Raw genomic sequence first — 24262 nt, forward strand, 5'->3', positions numbered from 1 at the left:
TGAAGATTCTGTCAAGGGCAAAGATACGTTATTAATGATCTTTTATAAGAAAGTGTAACAACAAATGTTCCCTATCAAAATCCTGATGTTTTTGCAGAAATACAAAATTTCATCCCCAAATTCATATGGATCCTCCAGGGATCCTGAATAAGCCAAAATAAGCTTGAAAAAAGAACAATGTTGTGTATCTCATACTTCCTAATTTTAAAACTTACTCCAAAGGTACAATAATTAAAACAGTGTGACACTGACATAAAGACAAACATATCAACCAGAAATAAGCCTTCACATGTATGGTCGAAATTATTTTCAACAGGGGTGCCAAGAACATTCAAGGGAAAGGACCCCTTTTCAACAAAGGGTGCTGGGAAAATTGGATATCCACAAAGTTGAACCTTTCCTTTATACCATATATTGATTTATCCAAACTGGATCAAAACTCTAAAAGTCTTACAAGAAAATGGAGACAAAATTTATGATATTGGATTCAGCAAAGAATTCATGGATATAATACCAAAAGCATAAGCAACAAAAAAGACTGATAAATTAGATTTCATCAAAATTAAAAACTTTTGTATCTCAAGGACACTATAAACTAAACAGTCAACCCAGAGGATAAAGTAAAGTGGATCCTCAAGTTACAACTAGCCTGATGTATGAACAACTTGGGTTATGATCAGAATTTTAGTTTTAACTTACAAAGTCTTGAGTTATGACCCAAATGCCAGCTGCTTGTGCTTCCAGATGGTCTCTGATACAGATTTAACCCTTAAAGAGTTCTGGAAGGGACATTATTACATCCTTTCCTGTGTGGGGTTAACTGAGAAATCCAGGCCAACGTCTCTCTAAAGACACTGAGATCTGCCTGGAAAAAAGAGTGACTTAAAGTTTTATAGCAGAGAGACTTTGAAGGCAACTGACCAATCTGAATTATAACTAGGCCTCAGGAATGAATTGAGTTTGTAAGCCAAGGATCCACCATATTTGCAAACCATTTTTTTCATAAGAAATTGGTAGGCAGGTTGTGCCAAAGATGCCGAATCAGCCGCTGCAGACAGGCAGGTCTGCGCACGTCCTGCCGAGGTCCGGAGTCGCACAGAAGACGTTGAATCAGCCCACACCCCGGCAACAATCCACTGGACCCCCGCTCCTCTGTAAAGCCACCTGGTTCCACACTACAAAGATGCAGAGGACACCAGACCACCAGACCACGGTAATGAGTCCTGCTGCTCCCGGCCCAGAGGTAGGGGCTTCTGAGCCACCATCCCATTGCTCCTGGTCCAGAGGAAGGGGCTTCCCGGCCACCATCCCTACCGCTGCTCCCAGCCCAGAGGAAAGGGCTTTTGGGCCACCTTCTGTCCCACCGCTCCTGGCCCAGAGGTAGGGGCTTCTGAGCCGCCATCGCATTGCTCCTGGTCCAGAGGAAGGGGTTTCCCAGCCACCATCCCTCCTGCTGCTCCCAGCCCACAGGAAAGGGCTCTTGGGCCACTATCCCTATCACTGCTGCCGGCCCCTGTCCCACCTCTCCCAGCTCACAGGACGTAATCCGTGCAGGTTCCAACAGTGCACCCCCCAGCCCAGTCAAAATGAGAAAACACATAAATAAGTCTCAAAACCAGACTCCCAGATCACCTAGAGCAACCCCAAAGGGAAATGAGATGGAACCCTCTGATACTCAACCACCTGGACCCACTGAACTGGCAACAAAAGCGGATCTGGAAAAAATGAAATCAGAAATAATTTCTCAGACAACAGGAGAAATTGTGCCCCTAGTGCAAGACATGATTAATAAATCTAGAGAGGAACTGAGGAACATGATGGAATCTCAACATAGGAAACAAATGGAATCCATAAAACAGATGCTAATAGATTTCCGGGACATGAAAAACTCCACTGAAAGTCTACACAGCAGAATGAGCCAATGTGAGGACACAATTTCAGATATAGAAGATAAAATTGCAACTAATGACCAGGAAAAGAAAAACTGCCTCAAAATAATAAGGGAACAGGAGAAATCAATCCAGCAGCTGCTAGATGATGCAAAAAAGAATAACATAAGACTAGTGGGAGTCAATGAAGAAACAGGGAAGAATGCATATGACATAAAAGATCTCTTCACAGAAATAATGGCAGAAAACTTCCCAAGCAGGGGAAAAGAGCTTGACATACAGATAAGTGAGGCATATAGGACTCCAAATAGCCTTGATCAAAAAAAATCTACACATAGGCATATAATTGTTAAGATTCCAGAAACTCAACAGAAGAACAAAGTTCTCCAAGCAGTCAGAGAAAAGAAACAAATCACATACAAAGGAAAGCCCATCAGAATCACAGCAGACTTCTCAGCACAAACCATCAAGGCAAGAAGAGCTTGGAGTGTTGTATTTCAAGCACTAAAGGAAAACAGCCTCCAACCCAGATTGATGTACCCTGCAAAACTATCTTTCAAAATGGATGGAGAAATAAGATACTTTCATGACAAAGAGCACCTTAGGAACTTCGTGAATACCAAACCAGCACTCCAAAGAATTTTACACAATATCCTAGGAACAGACATTGAAGATCACAACCCCAGGAAGCAAAGCAGAATGAACCCATCTGGCATGACAAGAAATTAAAGGTAAAGGGAGAGAGCCCAACAAAAAGAAAAAGTCATGGCAATGAAAAGTCAATATGTTTCAGTTATAACCATCAACGTTAATGGTCTCAATTCACCAATCAAAAGAAATAGACTGGCACAATGGGTCAAGAAGCAAAATCCAACAATATGCTGCATACAAGAAACACACTTCATTCAAAAGGAAACTCAGAGACTGAAAGTTAAAGGGTGGAAAACAATACTGCATGAGACAGGAACCCCCCAAAAAGCAGGAGGAGCTATCCTCTTGGCAGATCAAGTAGATTTCAAACCAACACTGATGAAGAGAGATGAAGAAGGACACTACATCCTTGTAAAGGGACGAATCCAAGAGGAAGAGATGACAATCATAAATATCTATGCACCAAACACTAGTGCACCCAACTATAAAAAACAAATATTAACGGACATGAAAAGTCATATATGCACTAATACAATTGTAGTGGGGGACCTCAACACCCCACTGTCACAAATAGATAGATCAACTAGACTAAAAATAAGTAATGAAATATTAGAACTCAATCGAACTCTTGAACAAATGAACTTAACAGATGTTTACAGAGTCTTCCACCCCACAAAATCAGAATACACATTCTTCTCAGCTACACATGGGTCATTCTCAAAAATAGACCACATACTCACACACAGAACATGTTTAAGTAAGTGCAAAGGAACTGAAGTTATCCCCTGTATATTATCAGACCATAGTGCGATGAAATTGGAGATCCATAACAAAAGAAACTCAAAAAATTTCATAAACATGTGGAAATTGAACAACACACTTCTGAATAAACAATGGGTCACAGAGGAAATTAAAGAAGAAATCAGACAGTTCCTTCAACTAAATGACAATGACGGTACAACATATCGGAATCTATGGGACACAATGAAAGCAGTCTTAGGAGGGAAATTCATAGCAGTGAATACGCATATTAGGAAAACAGAACGAGCCCAATTAAACAATCTGATGCTAAACCTCAAGCTTCTAGAAAATGGAAGAACAGGACAAGCCCAGAGCTCTTACAAGGGAGGAAATTATAAAGATTAGAGGAGAAATCAACGCAATGGAGACTAAGAGAATGATACAAAAAAATCAATGAAGCCACAAGTTGGTTCTTCGAAAGAATCAACAAAATTGACAAACCCTTAGCCAACCTTGTCAGAAAAAGGAAAGAAAAGGCCCAAATCCATGCAACTAGGAATGAAAAGGGTGAAACTACAACAGACCCAGCAGAAATCCAGAGGATCATCAATACCTACTTCCAGAACCTATATGCCAATAAGATGAAAAACATAGAAGAAATGGACAGATTCCTAGACACATATGAACTACCAAAATTGAACAAAGAAGACCTAAAAATTCTAAACAACCCAATATCAACCAATGAAATTGAAAACTTATCAACTGAGAAAAGCCTGGGCCCTGATGGCTTCACTGCTGAATTCTACAAGACATTTAGAGAGGAACTGCTGCCACTACTGTTTAAACTCTTCAATGAAATTGAAGGGAAACAATACTCCCAAATTCATTCCTGGAAGCAAGCATCACCTTGATCCCCAAAGCAGAGAAAGACCCAACTGAAAAGGAGAACTATACGCCAATCACACTAATGAACATAGATGCAAAAATCCTTAATAAGATAATGGCAAACAGAATGCAGAAGATCATCAAGAAGATCATACACCCTGATCAAGTGGGATTCATCCCAGGGATGCAGGGATGGTTCAATATATGCAAATCAATCAATGTAATGCACTGTATCGATACAGCCAAGGACAAAAACCATATGATTATCTCCATAGATGAAGAAAAAGCTTTTGACAAAATCCAACATGCATTTATGATAAAAACCCTACAAAAAATTGCAATACAGTCTCTACCTCAATCTGATAAAAGCCATCTATGAAAAACCAACAGCCAATATCATACTAAATGGTCAAAAACTGAAATCCTTCACACTAAAATCAGGAACAAGACAAGGATGGCCACTATCACCACTCTTGTTCAAAATAGTTCTGGAAACATTAGCCATGACAATTAGACAAGAGAAAGAAATAAAAGGAATAAAGATAGGTAATGAAGAAGTCAAGCTGTCATTATTTGAAGATGACATGATACTCTATATAGAAGACCCCAAGAACTCCACCAAAAGTCTTCTAGACTTAATAACCAAATTCAGTCAAGTAGCTGGTTACAAGCTCAACACACAAAAATCAATAGCTTTCCTCTATACCAATGACAGACTCACTGAGAGAGAAATAGGGCAAATAATTCCTTTCACAATAGCATCCAAAAAAATGAAATACCTAGGAATCAACCTAACAAAAGAAATCAAAGACCTCTTCTCTGCTATGGCACTCTTAAAAGAGAGATTGAAGATGATATCAGAAAATGGACAGACATCCCCTGCTCCTGGGTAGGAAGGATTAATCTAGTGAAAATGGCCATACTGCCAAAACTGCTATATAGATTTAATGCAATTCCAATTGAGATCCCAGCAGCATACTTCATGGACCTTGAGAAAACAATCCAAAAATTCATTTGGAACAAGAAGAGTCCCAGAATAGCAAAAGCAATTCTAGGTAACAGAGCCATGGCAGGGGGTATCACAATCCCCAACCTGAAACTCTACTACAAAGCTACTGTGATAAAAACAGCATGGGACTGGCAAAGAAACAGACCTGAGGACCAGTGGAACAGATTAGAAGATGAAGAAACAATGCCAGACACACTCAGCCATCTCATCTTCGACAAAGGAGCCAAATACCCTCACTGGAGGAAAGATAGCCTCTTTAATAAATGGTGCTGGAAAAATTAGGCTTCAACTTGCCAAAGATTAAAACTAGACCTATATCTCTCACCATGCACTAAACTAAAATAGAAATGGATTAAAGATCTCAATATTAAAATAGAAACTCTGAACCAGTTGGAACAGAGGTTAGGTAGAACCCTTGAAGACATTGGTGTAGGAAGATTTTATGAACAAAACCTCAGTTGCCCGTGAACTAGCACAAACAATTAACAAGTGGGATCTCTTCTTATTGAAAGGCTTCTGCACAGCAAGAGAAACCACCAGCAGTGTGAAGAGACAACCCACAATGTGGGAAAAAATCTTCACCTGCTCTTCCTCAGACAAAGGGCTACTATCTCGAATCTATAAAGAACTTCAAAAGATCAGACCTCCCAAATTTAAAGACCCAATCCAAAAATGGGCATCTGAAATGAACAGACATTTCTCAGACAAAGAAGTAGAAATAGCAAATAAATACATGAAAAAATGTTCAACATCACTGGTCATTCGAGAGATGCAAATGAAAGCAACGCTGAGATTCTACTTCACTCCAGAAAGAATGGCTGCTATCATGAAATCAACCAATAACAAATGCTGGTGGGGATGTGGAGAAAGAGGAACCCTGCTCCACTGCTGGTGGGAGTGTAGACTGGTGCAACCACTGTGGAAATCAGTATGGAGATACCTCAAAGAACTAGGACTGGAAGTCCCATTTGACCCTGCTATTTCACTGCTGGGGATCTTCCCCAAAGAATTAAAAGAATCATACCACAGTGATATATGTGCGCCCATGTTCATAGCAGCACAGTCTGTGATAGCTAAAACTTGGAAGCAGCCCAAATGCCCATCAACTGGAGACTGGATAAAGGAAATGTGGGGTTTTTTTTATAAAATGGAGTACTACTCAGCTATCAAAAATGAGAAATTAGAGACATTTATAGCTAAGTGGATGCACATTGAGGCGATACTCTTAAGTGAAATAAATAGGACACGCATGTATAAATACCGAATAGTTTCTCTGGCGTGAGAAACTGAAAGTGTAAATAAGGACTAAAAGGTATAATAGGTAATGTGAAACAGGAAGAAAAGGGGCAAAGGGGAAGGAAGTGGGAGGGCTAGGGGAAAGGATCGAAGGGAATGGGATTAATATGAGAAAATGGAAAAATAGGAACAAAATCTTTGTAAACAGGGAGGACTGGAGGGGTTGAAGGGAGGTCTGGGCAAGGGTGAAAAACAAGAACCAAGAGAGACTATGTAAAGGTGCAAATTTCCAATGATGAATGTCATTATCTTGTATACCTAAAATGTTCCAATGATTAGAATGAATAATCGATAATGCAAAATAGGAAGAAAAGGTCCAAAGGGGTAGGGATAGTGGGAGGGGCAGGGGAAAGGAAAGAAGGGAAAGGAAAAATGCTGAGAAATGGAAAAAATGGAAATAAAGTCTTTGTAAATAGGGAAGGGTGGAGGGGGTGAAGGGAGGGCTAGGAATGGGGAAAAAATAAGAACCAAGATGCATCATGTAAAGGTACAACTTCCCAATGAGAAATGTAATTGTGTTGTATACCTAAAATGTACCAATAAAAGAATTTAATTTAAAAAAAAAGAAATTGGTAGGCAGGATATATGTAAAGAATTCCAGATTCAAGAAAAGAAAACAAACAACCCGATTCAAAAATGGCCAAAGCATTTGAATAGACATCTCCAAAGAAGATATACAAATGACCAATAAACACATGAAAAAAATTTTAATATCATTAATCACTAGGAAAATGCAAGTCAAAACCACAAACAGACACTACTTCACATTTACTAGGCTATTTATAAAAAATATATAATATATATTAACCATAAATGAACAAGTGTTGGCAAGAATATACAGATAATGGAACCCTCGTGAATTCGTAATAAAAACATGAAGTGATGAGCTGCTACGGAAAGTGGTACAAAATTCCTCAAAAATGTAAACACAGAGTTGCTGTATAATCAAGAAACTCTGCTTCTAGGTATATAACCAAAAGAAGTGAAAGCAGGCACTTGGATACTGACACTCCTATGTATATTACTCCTGACAGCTGAAAGGGGGAAGAGCCCAAATGATGTTCATGGATGACTGCATAAACAAAAATGTAAATATAAACAAATGTGGGATACTCTACATACCATGATGTATTATTCAGTCTTACAAAGACAGAAATTTTAGAAAGAAAAAGGAAATTTTTGTCATACACTACAACATAGATAAACCCTAAACACATTAAGCTAAATAAAATCAATCACAAAAGAACAAATATTGTATGATTCCATTTATATGAGGTATCTAAAGTGGTCAAATTCATAGAGACTGAAAGAAAAGCCCTTGGTTGCCAAGGGCTGAAGGGAGAAGGAAATGGGAAGTCTGAGTATGAGTGCAGGCTTTCTGTTCTGCAAAATGAAGAGAGTTCTGGAGACGGATGGCAGCAATGGTTTCACAACACTGTGAACGTATTTAATGCTACAAAACTGTACACTTAAATAAGTGAAGATGGTAAATTTAATTAATGTGTGTATATTTTACTACACTTTTTAATGCTATGTAACTATCCAGGGAATAAGCTATAGAATTCCAAAGAGAAAGGGATAATAAGAGATTAGGGAAAGGGATTTATTTTAGGTTGAATCTTGAAGGAATTTTATAGGAAATAATAGCAAAGAGACTCTAGGCGAGCCTATGGCACACGTGCTGCACTGGGCTGTTTGCATCATTGAAAGATCTAAAAGGTTCACCATCGCTAGCCTCTGAGAAGATTATGATCAAAGACAGAACTATACAAATGCATGGCAGACTGGAGACTTTATAACAAATACAGCAGAATATCCACAATATAAAATACAACTAAAAAATAAAATAAAATAAAATATAACTGATATAAAACATGATAGGCAGTTATTTGCTGGATGAGTCCAGGAAAATAGTTTCAGTACAGATAAGGATCTTAAATATGTATAAAGAATGTTGACTGAATAATGACGCCAACAGAAACTCTTGACAAGCTGAAGAAAGACAGTAAATTGAGAAATCTGGATCTTGGAACTGCAATGATGCGAACAGAAGATTAGAGGCTGCTGAGGTGGAAAGGAAGCACATGATAGGTTCCTGAAATGGAGAAGTAGCTGTACATAGAAAAGAAAGGGAGGCTTAGGGTATTTCAGAGAAAGAAGCAATGAAATTACTGTCCTACCAAAAATATTTTAGATCCATTCTCTCTAGAAGCCATGGGTTAATTCAGGCCTCTACTCTCTCTGGAAACCATTTCAAGAGCTTGCTGATAGGATGCCTGCTTGAAAGGCCTTGTAATGTATGCTGATCCTCCCTGGTGGAACAGTGGGTTCCCTTCCCACTTAGTTATAGTAAACCCCTAACCTGCTTGACCCACAGGTCTCTTCTGCCCAGCCCCTGCCCACCCTTACACTGCAGAGGCCTCCAGCCACCGATCCCTTCCAGCTTTCCAGCACACACGGATGGCTCTTGCCTACTCTGGACATGTCACCTGCTAAGACTTCTACCTGGGTCTCTATACCCCTAGATCTTCACATGACCTCTTATCTCTCAGATTCCAATTCAAATGACAAATGATCCAAAGGCCTTTTCTAGCCATCCTATCTAAACTAGGACTCCCCTAATGTCTTCTGTGATAGCCCTCAAGTTCACAGCTCTAACCTCAATCTGACATTTTAAAACTCCCTTGTGCCCATATCTTCAATCAAGAGACCACCTTCTTCATAAGCACAGGCTTGCCCCAAGCAATGTTTCTGGCACATGGAAGTACCCAGTAAATATATGTAAACCAACTTAGTGTAACAGGTATCAGCCCTGAGTATGTATAGGATTGAGGGAAAGAAAAGACGAAAGTGGACTCCAACGCTTGTAATTCAGACTACGGAAGAAGGAGAGTATGATAGAGAGAGACACAAACAATGACAAAAGTCTCTGGACAATGATAAGCCGCAAGTCCCGCCAAATATCCATGTGAACACTGTCAAATGGAGGAATTAGGAAAAAAAAAAATCAAACAACAGAAACTTGAAGGTAAACTTTACTTCAACAACAGCTCCCTCCAATATGGGGGGGTGAGGGGAAGCTGGATGGAAGGATAATTACATACCAAATTTTCTATAGATAGCTGAAACTGTTTAATTTCACGAAGGGTCTCATTATCTCTTTTCACTTCATTCACATATTGTGCCAAATCCTAAAGAACAAAAAGAAGGGTACAAAAAGAAGGCACACTAAGATTAGAGATGCAAACTGCTTTGAAAGAAAACACATCATTAGTTCCATCAGTGGTAAAACTAACTACCATAACTTTTCAAGGACAATAAAATGAACACCCAATCAATCAAAGCTGCATCTCAAAAACAATTTTAAAGTGTCCCAGCTGGGAAGACTAAAGAGTTGTCATTTGCCACACCCCTGAGCAGAGTATGTTGCTGCCTTAAGAAACAAAAACAAAATACATTGTTGTGCAGAGTAACAAGGAAACTAGGTCAGCAGAATGTGAATTCCAAGTAAGTTCATACCTGACCTTGAAAGAATTATATTTCTACATACAGGTTGGACTATAGGCAATAATGAAGGATCATCAGGGCGACAAAAGGTAACTAAATTTTATACAATGAACCTAACCAAGACTGGTATCTGCAACTAGCTACTGTCTTATTAGTTCCTAAGAACATTCGGTCAAGGGGGCTGGTTCAATTTTAAAGAATTAATAAAGGAGAAATGAAGGAGAGGTGAAGAACTAAATAACACAAAAACTGAATTAAAATGAAGAAAAAAATGCTGGCCATGTTTCTCCATGTGCCTTCCATTTTAAAATGCCTTTTCTTATATTTGAGGAAATATAAATGTAACTAGCTATTTTTATTACATGTGCTCCAGATTTTCCTGATTTCTGAGCTCTTTTTCTTTTTTCTCTACCTTCTTAAATTCATCTGCAACAGCAGGAACACAATTCTACAAAAACACTTCCTAACTCTGTCCTAAACAGAAGTTTGAGTTTTCGCAGGATGTATCCAAAAACAGCTTCATCACAGGTTAAGAAATTTCATATGATCATTGTTGAAATAATAAATAATTGTGTGATGTTTTCTGGTAGTGATATTAAAATCAGCTTAACCAGAAAACTAACACTGACACCGAGGAGATAATTAAACATTTCTCTGAGCAAAGTCACATTGTTACTTTGTTTCTAAGAACAAATATTTGCTTTTGTTTTAAATTACAGGCAAATATTTTTTTCAAAGTCATGTTGATTCAGCACTATGTGGAATTGGCATTTTACATATTTTACAGTATGTTCAAAATGTCTTTTATCTTCCTGTTTCTTGATTTTCAGATTTCAATGAAAATATAAATCCAAGCTGAAACTGACTCATATGATGTACAGACACTATCCACATGGGTGAACCAGCTAGACAAGCTCATCTGAGGAAAATGAGCCACACAGGTATTTCTGAAGCCAATAGCTGACCTAATGCTTACACAAACCAGCAGTTTTCTATCACTAACTTTCAAAAAATGTGAAATAAAAGCAGTTATCCCATCACTCCTGGTAGTTATAAAAGTTGGAAAACTTGAACAAAAGTTATTTTAATACACCTCTCGGCTTTATGTGCTTTTGTCCTACAATTAAATCCATGCAAGAATATCTATGTCAGTAAAAGTTATACTATTCTCTCCATCAAAAATAAATGTGTAATATATTAGCATGGTGTATAAACATATTAACAATTATAATTCTGCTGTTTGTAAGCAAGAATAAAATAATACAAATAAGGTACTGATCCATTTGCCTTACCTTCATTGCATCAAGAGCCAGTTTCAGATTAGCCTTCTCAGCAGGATCTGTAGTATGCTTAACCAGCTCCTGTGTGAGAGAAACAGGTTAGTACTGTGCTACTTTCATCAAATCAAAACTAACACATAAGACATACAACAGTTTTTAGGCAGGTGTGATAGCACAAGGCTATCATCTCAGCATTCTGGGAAGCTGAGGCAGGAGGAGGATAGAAAGTTCAAGCCCAGTCTGGGCAACTTAGCTGGACCCTCTCTCAAAATAAACAATAAAAAGTAACAGTGAAAAGGGTTGAGGATGTGAAGGCCCTGGGTTCAATCCCCAGTATCACCAAATGCATGAATGTATGAATGAATTAATGAACAAATGAATGACCCTTATTCTCATACTCTCAACAATAGCATAAATTTAACAAAACTAGTTCTATTCTCATCAAAAACATCGAACTGCAAGAAGACAAATCAGGCACCAAAAGAACATGCAACATACTTGGAAGCATCTTCCTTTCAAGAACAAATCTGATTTCAATGCTCCACTTTTATCCTAAAGCTGTGTCCCAATTGTTACGAAAAATCTCCTAATTGCTAATTGAACTGATCCCTTTCACACACTGTCACATAGGCATTCTCTGTAGCTTTTGATTCTGATGACCACATTTCCCTTATTATAGGGACATCAGGATGCTTTATTGTCACTGCAGTTATTGTTTCTTTACAATTCCTAAATTTCTGCCTGTCCTTTAGTCTTTCATAGTTTCTTCTTTATCTGCACCACAGAAAGTTATAATTGCCTAGATTTTCACCCTGTGCTCTCTCATTCTTAGCTTACATACTTCACAAATCCTATTGCAACAATTGTCATGATGTCAACTGTCACCTAATGAGGTGATCCAATGTATGTGTTCACCAGAACTCATGCTTAAGTCCCTGACTCATACATCCAACTAAATAGTTCTACTTGGATATCTCTAGGATCCTCAAATCCAACATGCCCATAACTGAATACATATTCATTCTTATTCCCATTTCTGTTTAACTGAATAATGGCATTACCGTCAGTATAGTCATTTAAGCTGAAACCTGAAATGTATCCCAAACTCCACACTCCCTCACTGTGTCCTGCTGATATTAACTTTTATCCTGGCCTCTGGAAACCATCCTCCCTGCCAGTGCCTAGGTTCAGCTCCTTTCTCATTTTCAAATAGGTTATTATAATAGTCTTCTGACTGGACTTCTATTCACTCTACTGGCATTAGAGTTAAATCGGAGCTATCTCTACCCTATTCAGACTTCTGGGATGCTCGGGCTCCTTCTGATCTGAGTTCTGGACACCTCTCAACTTCTCTCTCTCCAGTCCACCCAAAGAACCTATATTCTATTCATACTAAATTATACTCACAAAACATGTGTTGATCTCTAACTGCCATGAGAAATCTCATTTTCTCTCTTAAGAAAGTTCTTTTCTGATCTACCTATCAAACTCTTATTCTTTCAAAGATCAAATCAAGAATTACTCCTCTGGGAAGCTGAGGATTCTACAGAGTCCCCAGCCTCCTTAGGGATAATTAAAGAGACTTTCATTTGTATCATTTATGTCTCTTCTATGTACCTATCACGTTGTATTACACTTGACAAATTAATTTCATTTTTCCCTTAATGATGAGCTTTATCAGTGTAAGACTTGTCATACTGTGTCTACTACTGTGTTTAGCACAGGGGGACCCATCGAAAAAAATCTCTAATAAATTCAACGCCAGTACTGTTTTCTGTTTTAAGCAGGACCAACAGATCGAGAACCTGCTAAGTGTAAAAATCTGTCAAAATTATGTTCATTTCTATTTTTACATTTACTTTATTAAATAAAAATAATAAATTATTCTTAAAGTTTCCTACACATCACTACAAAATATTCTAATTTTTACAAACTTGTGATTTCAAATCATTAAGCATTTTAAAAGTGATTTCCCCATGAAAGTATAATAGTATATAGAAAATGTGCAAATTTACAACCAGATTTGTTCAACAAATGTCTAGACACCAGACAAATAAGTTTCATTCTACACTATTCTGAGACAGGATATTTCTAGCATTCTATCTATATGTAGTAGCCGAAATAGAACTTTTCATAATTTAAAAACTCATCAAGGAATTAAACATAATCTTAAAATTTAAAATACAAAACAAACCAAGAGAAATTAGAGGGGAAGTTCAATGAGCTTTTAAAAAGGATAGATGTATTTTATAGTTTTATAAGTCTTGTAAAAACCTCTAAGGACCAAAATAGACAGTCCTTTAAAATTGTATCTTCTAAATTCTTCAATCAATATTTGACTACACTTAAGTTACACAATAAATTATTATCTAATTTTGGGCATGTTTTTAGTTCTATAACGCCTTGGAAACATTGCTGGAGTCTTCCTTATTATTTTTTCATAAAATCCAATTTGATTAAATTGCTTTGAGTTTAGGCCTCATAAATGTTTTAATGCATTTTTAAGGAATAATCAGCGTTTGAATTTTTCTGATTTCTCAGTAGAACAAAAATAGAGATGACTAATAATTTTGTGGCTACAGTTCAAGAAATTTAATATACAAGATGTACAAAGCACAGCAGACTCAAAATTATATTTCACATACAGGTAGTAGATCTTTTTAAAATGACATTTCACAAGCATCAGCAGAGTTGACAGACTAATACAGTAAGACATTGCTTTGAAGCAGAACTAATGAGTCTCCTGGTATAGCTATCAAATTAAATTTATAAGACTCTCCACCCTCATTAGAGAACTATCCGTGGAAACCATAAGCTTTGTGGGTTATATATATAACAAGAATCACTTCAAAATAAATGTAGTCTTATTATAATTTAGCACAGTAGAAAGCAATACAGAATGTGACACAATCCTTTTGCTTTGTTATAAGGCAAAGGGTCTAAATGACTAATCTGCCCAAATTCGTACACACTGAAACACTAATAAATGATTACTACTCACCACAGAAAACTTGGTTGAAGGAATATTTTTGTTTTGCCTTACTTTTTCATTTGTATTCTTTAGCCAATCTCATTTGAGAAACACAAAATGGACTTTGAGGCAAATACAGAATCATCTTTGCGAAGAGGAAGAAAAAATGTATGGCTATTTTGGATATTTCCACATAGCCATATGAAAATTCAAAATTATAAGATGATAGGACTGAAAACAGTATGGAGTTTTAGGACAGCACAGTTGATGCTTCACTCGTATTTTCTTGTACAAGTAAATGAACAGTAAACAAACAGCTTTATGTTACATACCTGGAGAAGAAGATGATACTTTAAAACACGTTGCATAGGAACCACAAGCAAATCTCGAAGTGTAAATTTCCCATTATTTGCTCTTTTGGAACATTCCTAACGACATGTTTTTAAAAATGTTTTGTTAGTTTTCTCAAGAGAAGTAATAAACATTAAAAGATGCCAAGTCCACAAGCAGAACTACTTTCAAAAAATATTTTTCTCTTTTCCTTAATAATCTTTCTTTCTAAATAATAGTGTTTTTTATGTTTAAAAAAAAAATCTCATAGTATTTCAAATCAAACAGAACTATTTTAGGAATGAAAGTTATTTTCTCTCATGCAAAATCTTGGCTCTGTGGGGTCTTCCTCAGCTGACTCTCACAAGTCTACCTTCCACCAAGCCCCCAAGAGGACCTACAGACCAGATACCAAGGAAAAGCCCTTACTCAGCAAACTCACCATGAATTCACACTTTGGTTTGTTCAGTTCTGTTCAAGTGCCTTGTGCTTTTTCCTGCCTCTGGCAAAACTCACCATCTTCTTTCAGAACTATACTTTCAGGCCTTTAGAAATAATCTCAATTAAAACTATGTTCTTGTGCTCCTCTCTCTGTGTCTGTCTCTCTCCCCCTTCCTCCTCCCTGTTCCTCTCTATCTGTATGCCTTTGGGGTTATTTAGTTTTTGTTAGACATAATATCTTTCCAAGAATATCTGTTTAAGTCTTTAACATGTCCCTGAAGTCTCCAAGAATCTAGTGTTTAATAAATATTTACTGAACTGAATAAAAATAGAATAGTTGAGTATGAAAACTTGCTAAACTATAAGCCTAATACTATAATCATGCTTTTAAAACTCTCAGATTTTAAACATCATGTTCTTCTTTAAAATTTACTTTAAAATAGTATTGATTTCTTCATTCTTTTGACAAGTAACTGTGTCTTTGAGGAAAGTACTTTTAAGTGTCAAAGCACGAGGTGTTTGTTTGTTGTTTTTTTCTCTGATACGGGGATTGAACTCAGGACCTTGCATTTGTGAGGCAGGTGCAGTGCCACTGAGCTAAATCCGAGGCCCAAAGCATGAGTTTTAAACATTTGGCAACTCTTGGCTGTATTATCCTGGACAAGTCACTTTTCTGATTTTACTACTTCCCATATATATTTGGTATTATTCAACAATAAAGTGTCACTAAAAAATTATTAGTGAGGAACTTCACAAGTCAAAAATCCTTACACAATTGCATATCCCAGACTAAAGAACTTTTCCAGTTCATGGGAAGAAGTGTGCTTAAGAAAATACTCTTTTTCTCATGAATTTATTTTTCCTTGGCTTATACTTAGCTTTTCTGGCACCTTGAAAGATATATTATCAGGGGCTACAAAGAAAACATCATTAAGTCTAATGAACATAATGACTTACTGAGCATGTAAGACTGTAGATCTCAGGCAAAATGAACTAAGGAGCCATGCTGACATTTTACCTTGTATCTTATCAATTATTGCACTTCACTGGAAGGAAAACTTTTTCAACTGATTTCTTGCTTCTACAGATTGCAGAGAGTTGTGGATCATGGGTCTCAATAGGAAGTTAAACTGTCATTATCATAATAAGTGGGTCTTGTCTCCTCCACTGCATTTTTAAGCTTCTTGGAATAAAAGTTATAGCTTATACTTCTTGTAGTATTACATCCCAACACAGTGCCAGGAATAGAAAGTCATACACTTTAAAATAACTATGTTATAGAAGTTAATTTAAAATTGTTGGGGAAAGATAACAGTCCCTTTTCTAAGATCTAATTCAGGAAGTAAAGAAACCAACATCACTCCAATAAGCTACAACTGGGGGCTGGAGTGTGAAGTGTAAAATCCTTATTGGCACTGAAAGTGAATAAAGGGTAGAAATAATTCTTCTGAAACATCCACTCATTCACCTACCTAAAATGAGGTGGTCTCAAGTCCACAGGCCAAGATAAGGAAACTCTGTAACTCTCTCACCAACCATAAAACAAAAGGCGGAAGAAGGCAGCTTTCCCTCCATAATGGGGCTTAAAGCACATAGCTCCCACAGAGTATCTGTTGAAATGCTACAGTATCTGACTAACACAGTACTTTCAAGCTAGGCCCGTGGGCAAAAATGGGGCCTTTAGGCTGAGGAAAGAACCTTACCCGGCACCTGACCCTGAGTTTCAATCTCAGCCTGAGGCCGTTTCTTCCCCAAACACCAATAGTGACTACACAAACTGTGCCTGGAGTCCCAGAGTGTGGTCCCTGAGCAGAACTTTGGCACTGACACTGACAGAAGGAAGAATGGACATTCAATAAGGCTGAGAAAGCAGTATAATGTTGGTCTGATTGACAAGTTGCTCTCTCTCCTATCTTGAACCACAATGGTATAGCTTTATTTTGGAAAAACTACTACAGTAGTTGTTCTACTAGGAACTAGTTCTATGAATTGTAAAATGTTATTATATCTTAATTTGAATCAAGGCATTTAATAAGTCTCTATTTTCTAAAGAGAAGCAGGAATCCTTTTTGCTAACAGTATTGAGAGGATGTCATTTACTTGTGACTAACCTATCTCCAGCCTTAAGGTTAATATCATCAAGAAATAGTAAAAGGTAAGGGAAAAAGATCCAGGATGTAGATTTAGTACAGTCACTTGGTGACCTGCTAATATTCAAACTTCCTAAGCAACAGCGTCCCTCTATAGGATCTGGGAGTTTCGATGCCATGTCAAAACAATATACACATATCAAAACAATAAAAAGATTCTGATTTGAAAATTATCTACCTCTTCTTCCCCTGTTCATCAACTGACTTCACTAATAAACTAAACAAAAAGTAAGAAAGGGGCTATTAAAAAGTCAAAAAAGCCATACAGAGTCATTTAAGAGCTGACCTCATTTCTCTACCTGAAATTTAAGAAAATCCAAAAACAGTAATAATACATTTAAGGTGATAATTTATATCAAATTCATTTTTCCAGTTTTCATTGAAAGCATAAACTCTTTGGTAGAAAAACATATATGATGTAAAAAAGCTATGACTTAACACGTTTTCAGCTTTGTTTTCTAGTGTGAGTATGTGCTCTATACTGATCAACTTGCTATATCTCAAACGGTCCTCACTGGTCTGGTCATAATTCCTCCAGAATGCCTCATGCAGTCTCATCTACCAGAGCTCACCCTGTTCTTCTGTGACCTAATTCAAACCCACCTTTCAGACAAATCTCCCACAGCCATCTCCCACTCTGAAGTGACCCCGCCATCGTATTTGCGGAGCCATCGCATCAGAGCTCATCACACGTGCTCAGGCTTACCATTCTCGTGTCTGTCCTTTCTTCCTTCTTATGGGCAACATCTATGCCTTTTGTATACATCTGCCTCTAAATGCTTTGTATTTTTATACATCCATCCCTAAATGTCTTATGTTTTCATAAACATTTTAAATCCACTTACACAGCCTCTTACCCATCCTTCAGCTTAAGGTAGTAGCCCTGTGTAAATTACTCAAAATCTCTGAACTTCAGCTTTCTCATAAATAAGATGAGAAATTTAACTCTATTATCTCTCATAAAGTCTTGTAAGGAGACATTATGTATAAAATGCAAGGATATAAACATTAAATTCTGCTACTGTTACTACCATATTGTTATTTTACAGAGTTATTAAAATATTTTATAAAAATGACAAAATTATATTTAGAATACAGACACAAATGTACTGCTGTATTAATTAGGAAGAGAACTATATGTTGCTTTTTAAATTTATTTTACATATATCAGGAATAAAAATAAACAATCACCTCTAATTTTAGTTTCACGTCTTCTTTTGTCTTAGAAATACAGTCTAAGTTAGAGATGGCCAACTCCACTCCACTGCAATACTGTCCATAAATAACCAATCTGAAATGAAAAAGAGAGAGGAAGAAATCTGTAAGACCAAAAGCAAGAAGCAGTGGAAGAGAAGAGAGGCAGACTTTTCACCTCTTTTAAACCATAATTAGAGATAATCAAAGCAGCAGAAGTTCTTTGTGAACACACCACACATACAATCACAAAATGAGGGTCACTCGTATATCTAATCATAAAAAGCCTCATACTTAGTTCCAAATTTGATTAGGATTAACTCAATGTACATTTTTATAATAGGTAGATGTTATAATCTGGCATGATGACTGTTAATGTTATTTGGGTATGTAAGGGTGTATCTCAAAAAAATTCTTAACTCATTATAGGTAAACTTATTACTGTTTACTCAGAAGTTTTATTTTCTATGACAATTTTATTGCAATCACTATGACTCCACTCATTAATAAACTTCCTGCTCCATACTCATTCTTAATTATGAAGCATACATCATCTGAAAATTGGGAATGAGAGGCTTGAACTCTGCAGGCTGGAAGATAACTCATACTGCACAGACCCTGAGCCCACTCAAGGAACAATATCCCTGTAATGCAGATTTTTTGCAAAGAGGTTATGTGTTTATTGTTTCTTTTAACTCTCTACTGGAGAAAACTACTAATAAATCATTAATATTTACCTAACAGGTGACACTAAGCAATGCATTAGCCACATCTTAGTACTAGGAGTTACGCTGCTTGATTTAAATTGAGAGAATGTTATATTTTAAGCAAAATTTCTTGATACTCCAAATTCATATGATTCACTCAGGAGATCTTTTTGTAACTTAGTAAGGGAAACTGACTTTGACACTGAATCTAAGGCACCACAATGGAGAATAACAAAATATCAGAGCTGTAGAAAGCATTAGGTACCAGCTAATCTACTCTCAATACTTACAAATGAGGAACAGGAGATTCAGAGTGTTAAAATGACAAGCCACCACTCAGTAGTGACAGGCCTGTGAATCTCAGCCTCTTGATTTGCGTAAGTCTGGGCACTACTCTGAATCCTTTTCTTTTTTAAATCACATAGAAAGCTCAAACTACCACCCTGAGATTAACTGTCCTATGTTCTAATGCCCAGGTGGTATTGCAATAAACAGTAGTAAGAGCTATTTATTTTAATACTAATCTTCATACAATTCCAAACTAATACACACAAAATTCCAAATTCAAAAGTTACCTTTCCTTGTAGTTAATAAAAACTTGATACAAGTTCTGGTCATTTTTATTTACAATGGAATCATGAATCTCTTGCATTAAGTTCCGATGAACTTTTACAAGTTCCTTAGAAAAGAAAAAAATGTGAAATAAAAGGTAAGAATCAAGCAAAATGTATACTCCAAACCCAGAACCCCTGTACTGTCAGACCTGTCACTCAAACATAGAAACTTGCTACCATTAAAGGAGGGAAAGGGAAGGAACCAGGAGGAAGAAGGAGCTGAGAAGGGGGAGAGGAAGGGGAAGAAACAGAGAAAAGAAGAAGGTAAAGGAGGGAAAAGCAAAGGGGAAGGGAGTTAGGAAGAGAAGAAAAGCAAGACATGTGCATGGGAAATAGCAATTTCAGATCTGACTAAAAATGTCAGTGTCCTGTGGGGAGAAAAATTATCTCACTAGTTATTAAAGGATAATTTATTCTTTGTATGAAAATATGTACAGCTTTCTCACTTTAAAATCACTGTAAATTTCTAAATAAGACTATCTAAGTGCTTAATGTTTTATCGACAGAATAAAATAATGTTTCATGTCCTTGGGACACAGAAATGTAGGCTTGTACTTTGGTCAATTAGTGGTGTCCTAGTGCTAAGCTAACAATAATCAGACTAAATTACTTAAAACCAGACAACTAATGGCATAAATAAGAAGCAAATAAATTGTATGGACAGTTTACTAGAGCAACTCAAAAGTCAAAATTTCACATTTGTTCTCATAAGGAAGTCGTTTTCAGCAGCCAATAAATACATTTCAGCAACAGGAAGTGAGGAAATTTGAAACAAGGTCCAGGTCCCCATTATCTCTTCCTATGTGTCTTGGAGTATGCAGTGACACCACAGTATACTTTTTCCTTACTAAGGTGGAAATTGAACGTGAATATATTTATTGGTTCTGTCATTTTGTTGAGGAGCATGGGAAAGCCATAAAAATACAGGCTATCAAGTGAGTTGTTGGTTATAGTGATCATACTTAAGTAGTTTAAGACCTCTATTTCCTAGATTGGGCACTTTGTTTTATGCTAAACTTTCATCTAATATTGTAAGCATTTCATGCACTTAAGTGATAAATCAGTGAGAATGTCTTATATGAGCAATCAATACGAACATATGAACAAAAACAACATGCCATAGCTTATCATCTGGTGCTCAGTAACACAGAACAAAACAAAATCAAAATATAAAGGACTTTCTCAGGAGATAAAAAAAAGCCTGTAGATAAAAGTGAATGTGTGTGTGCGCATGCCTGTGTGTGTAAACCAAATTCTAAAGGTCTCAGAACTTGAATCTTGAGTAGCAGTACCTATTTGAGACAGTATTTAGGTTGACTGTACATTTCTGGGCCAATATACTTTGAGGATTGTAAGATGGTCAGGTGACCTGGAACTCAAAATATTTACATAAATGTGAAGAAAACTCCTCCTCCCATTTTACCATTAAAATAGTCTAATAAATTATAGGGAAGTAGAGTTTTGGAAATAAGAGTTAAGGATGACATAACTGGAAGCAGAAAGCACCAAAAGGGAGAGGAAGTGGAGGAGTGAAGAGAACTAAAGTCCTGGGCCCCAAAGAAGGAACAGAGGGGGCGGGGATTTAGCTCAGTGGTTTCACTGCCTGCTGGGCAAGCCCAAGGACCCAAGTTCAATCCCCAGTACCAAAAAAAAAAAAAACAAAACAAAGAAGGAACAGAGCAGGGAGGTGGACAGAAAAGGACCCCCTAGAAGAGAAACCCAAAGTAGCAGCCAGGACTACTTATTGAATTGAGTCTACCTCTTCATTACAAAAGCCAAAGATAACACATGAATCTAATCCATTTATGTTCTGCAAGCATTTTGATTGGCTTTTTGGCTGAAGACATAACATATCAGTTTTTCAAGAGAGTAATAATACAAGAACTTGAGAAGCAAAAGCAGGGTCAAAATTCATCTGGAACCCACTAAGAAAGTGAGGATTTTATGGATGTGCCACACAAATTTTAACTACCCTATTTTTACTTACAGGAATGTTGATGAATACTGAGTCAAATTCTGCTGGTGTCAAAAATCTTTTTAGTGGTCCCATGAAATACTATCAGGAGAGAAGAAGGAAATGATAATTAAGCATAACTTGCCCTAATCTGTACAATGTTTTTTGATCAACAAACAACAAATATTTTTGAAAGTCAACTGCTTATCAGCATTATAAATTCAAAACAAGCAGAAACTATTTTCACTGTGGAATTTTATACTTGACCAAAGATACCAAGACATGAATATATAGAAGCTAAAACATTTAAAGTATAAAATAAAAGGTTTATACTTTCCTTCTGAAAGTAAAAAAAAGAACACTATTGGCCAAGTTGGTAATCAACAGTAACATTTAGAAATAGACTTGAGGACTTCTATAAAAATGCTTTGTGGAGATTATAGATCCTTGAGATCAATAATCTCTCTATATAATTTACACATCATTTCTCTTCATTCTTTTAATTTTTTTGGTTGGTGGCCAACCATACCACTTTCATTTATGGCCATCTCAGTATCTGTGCAGATGATCCTTCCACTCTGGCCTCCAATCATCCTTGACCTCCATTTCCTTGACCTCCAATCATCTTGTGCTCCAGCCTCACTCAACCCCCAAATCCCAGTCATGCTTCAAGACTTTACAAACAACTGCATATGCTTCACAGATGAGATCTTAAACTACCACCTCAGACCATCTTACTCCTCCAGTACAGCACACTCCTTCAAGGGATTCTTTAGCCACTGACCCTCCATTCGCCCTCAGTTCTCTCCCTACCCAGGTTACATTCCATGAACCATCATTGAAATTGCTTCCCTGCACACACACATTTACCCTTTGTCATCTTCCACTGTGCTTTCCTAGAAAACCAAATCCTGGGCTGGGGATGTAGCTCAGTGGTGCCGCTGCTTGCCTTGCAAGCGCAAGGTCCTGAGTTCGACCCACCCCCACCCCCCCACCCCGGTACCAAAAAAAGAAAACCAAATCCTGGTTAAATTTACCTTGCCACCTATTTTGTATTTGTGTCTAAGAAGTTAAGCATGGGCTACACTGATAGTCTAATTTTAAATATGACAACAAATCTCACATTTCCCTAGTCAATTTGCTGTCCCATTCCCCTAAACAATTCTTCCACATCTGATCTCTTTTCCTAAACCAAAAACATTTTCTTCTGGTTGTCATTTTCCTAACCACTAAATTTAAGAGTCAGCAGGGGTGGCCTCAAATCTCTTCCCTTAAAATGTGCATTCCCTGGGGTGAACTCATTTAGTCACATGGCCTTAAATTCCATTATGCAACTATAAAAATCCAATCTCTATGTCAATTCAACTTTTCCCATTGATGCCAGACTCATGCGTCTATCTTCCTTAATAGATCCCACTGTAAGTCTAAAAGGTATTTCAAGTTTAATATGCCCACATTCATGATTCCCAAACCTGTCCTTCCCCATTTCATAACCATCTTCACCATTCATGGAGTTGCTCATGCCAAAACATAGCAGTCACCCTTGATTCTTCTGTTTTATTCAAATCTTTTACCTAATCCATCATTAAATCCAGTTGGCTCTACTTTTAAAATTTATTTAGAATCTGACCACCCCTTGCCATCTCTATCAATACCACTACTTCCTGTCAACTTATTACAAAATCCTAACTGTCCTCCCAGTTCCCATCCTTGCCTCACAAGAGGCAAATGAAATGCTAAAGATTTAAGTACCATCATGTCATGTCTGCTCAAAATGCAGTAGCCTTTATCCCAACATGACCTGGTGGCCCACCAGCTCTCTGACATCACACTCACTTCCCTTCACTGAGGCACAAGCTGAACACTCTGCCATCTGAGGATGCTTCTTCCAGAATGATCTTCACTGGGATATGTACATGGCTTGCACCCTAAATTCATTCAGCTGTCAGCTTCAACATCATTTTATCACAGAAACTTTCCATTACCACCATCTACGAAATGCCTCCAGCCACTCCCCATGCCCTCTACCCCTTCCCCTGATTTATTTTTCTCCAGAGATCTCACCACACCATTGGGCACACTTATCTGCCTCCATACTAAACCCTCCCATGATGAGACAGGAAGGGCCATGAGATCCACGGTTTTGTTTACTGTTATATATTCAGTTCCTAAAATAGTGCCAGTCAGTTATCATCAATAAATACTAGTGGAATGAATAAATTTTCTTTGAGATCTTTTTCTTTCTTGCAAAAGAGCTTTATTAAGATATATGATTCACATTAAATACAATTCACTCCATTTAAAGTGTATAATCCAATGGTTCTTAGTACATTCATAGCGTTGTGCAACCATTACTACAATCAATTCTAGAATATTTTTACCATATAAAAAAATTCCTTAACCTTTAGTAGTCATCCCCATTTCTCCTTCTCCACTCCACCTATCCTCTACCCACACACACTCATTTTAGCACCAACCCTTGGCCTCAGAAAATCACTTGTCTACTTTCTGTTGCTATATATTTCCTCACTCTGAATGCAGTTGTTTTTTAATATTCTTCCTGTCTAACTGCAATTATATATACTTTATCTGACATATATCAGACATATATCCTTTATCCATCACCACCACAACCACCTGAGC

At 37.1% G+C, this 24262-nt stretch overlaps 1 protein-coding gene across 7 annotated transcripts in view; it reads right to left on the reverse strand.

The window, feature by feature from the left end:
• Positions 1–24262, reverse strand: part of Vav3 (vav guanine nucleotide exchange factor 3) — a 443712-nt gene that overhangs the window by 195559 nt on the left and 223891 nt on the right. For all 7 annotated transcript variants that reach the window (XM_087213208.1, XM_004853591.4, XM_013075550.3 and 4 more), the window contains 6 exons: positions 21653–21721; positions 19627–19730; positions 18342–18441; positions 14562–14657; positions 11271–11339; positions 9576–9662 (listed from right to left, as the gene is read on the reverse strand). In XM_087213208.1, the coding sequence (XP_087069334.1) occupies positions 9576–9662; positions 11271–11339; positions 14562–14657; positions 18342–18441; positions 19627–19730; positions 21653–21721 (525 nt within the window). The remainder of the gene's footprint in view (positions 1–9575; positions 9663–11270; positions 11340–14561; positions 14658–18341; positions 18442–19626; positions 19731–21652; positions 21722–24262) is intronic.

The sequence above is a fragment of the Heterocephalus glaber genome, unplaced genomic scaffold (genome assembly GCF_053883595.1).
Source record: "Heterocephalus glaber isolate CG9 unplaced genomic scaffold, H.glaber_assembly_v1.0 deba00001442, whole genome shotgun sequence".
Classification (NCBI taxonomy): Eukaryota; Metazoa; Chordata; class Mammalia; order Rodentia; family Bathyergidae; genus Heterocephalus; species Heterocephalus glaber.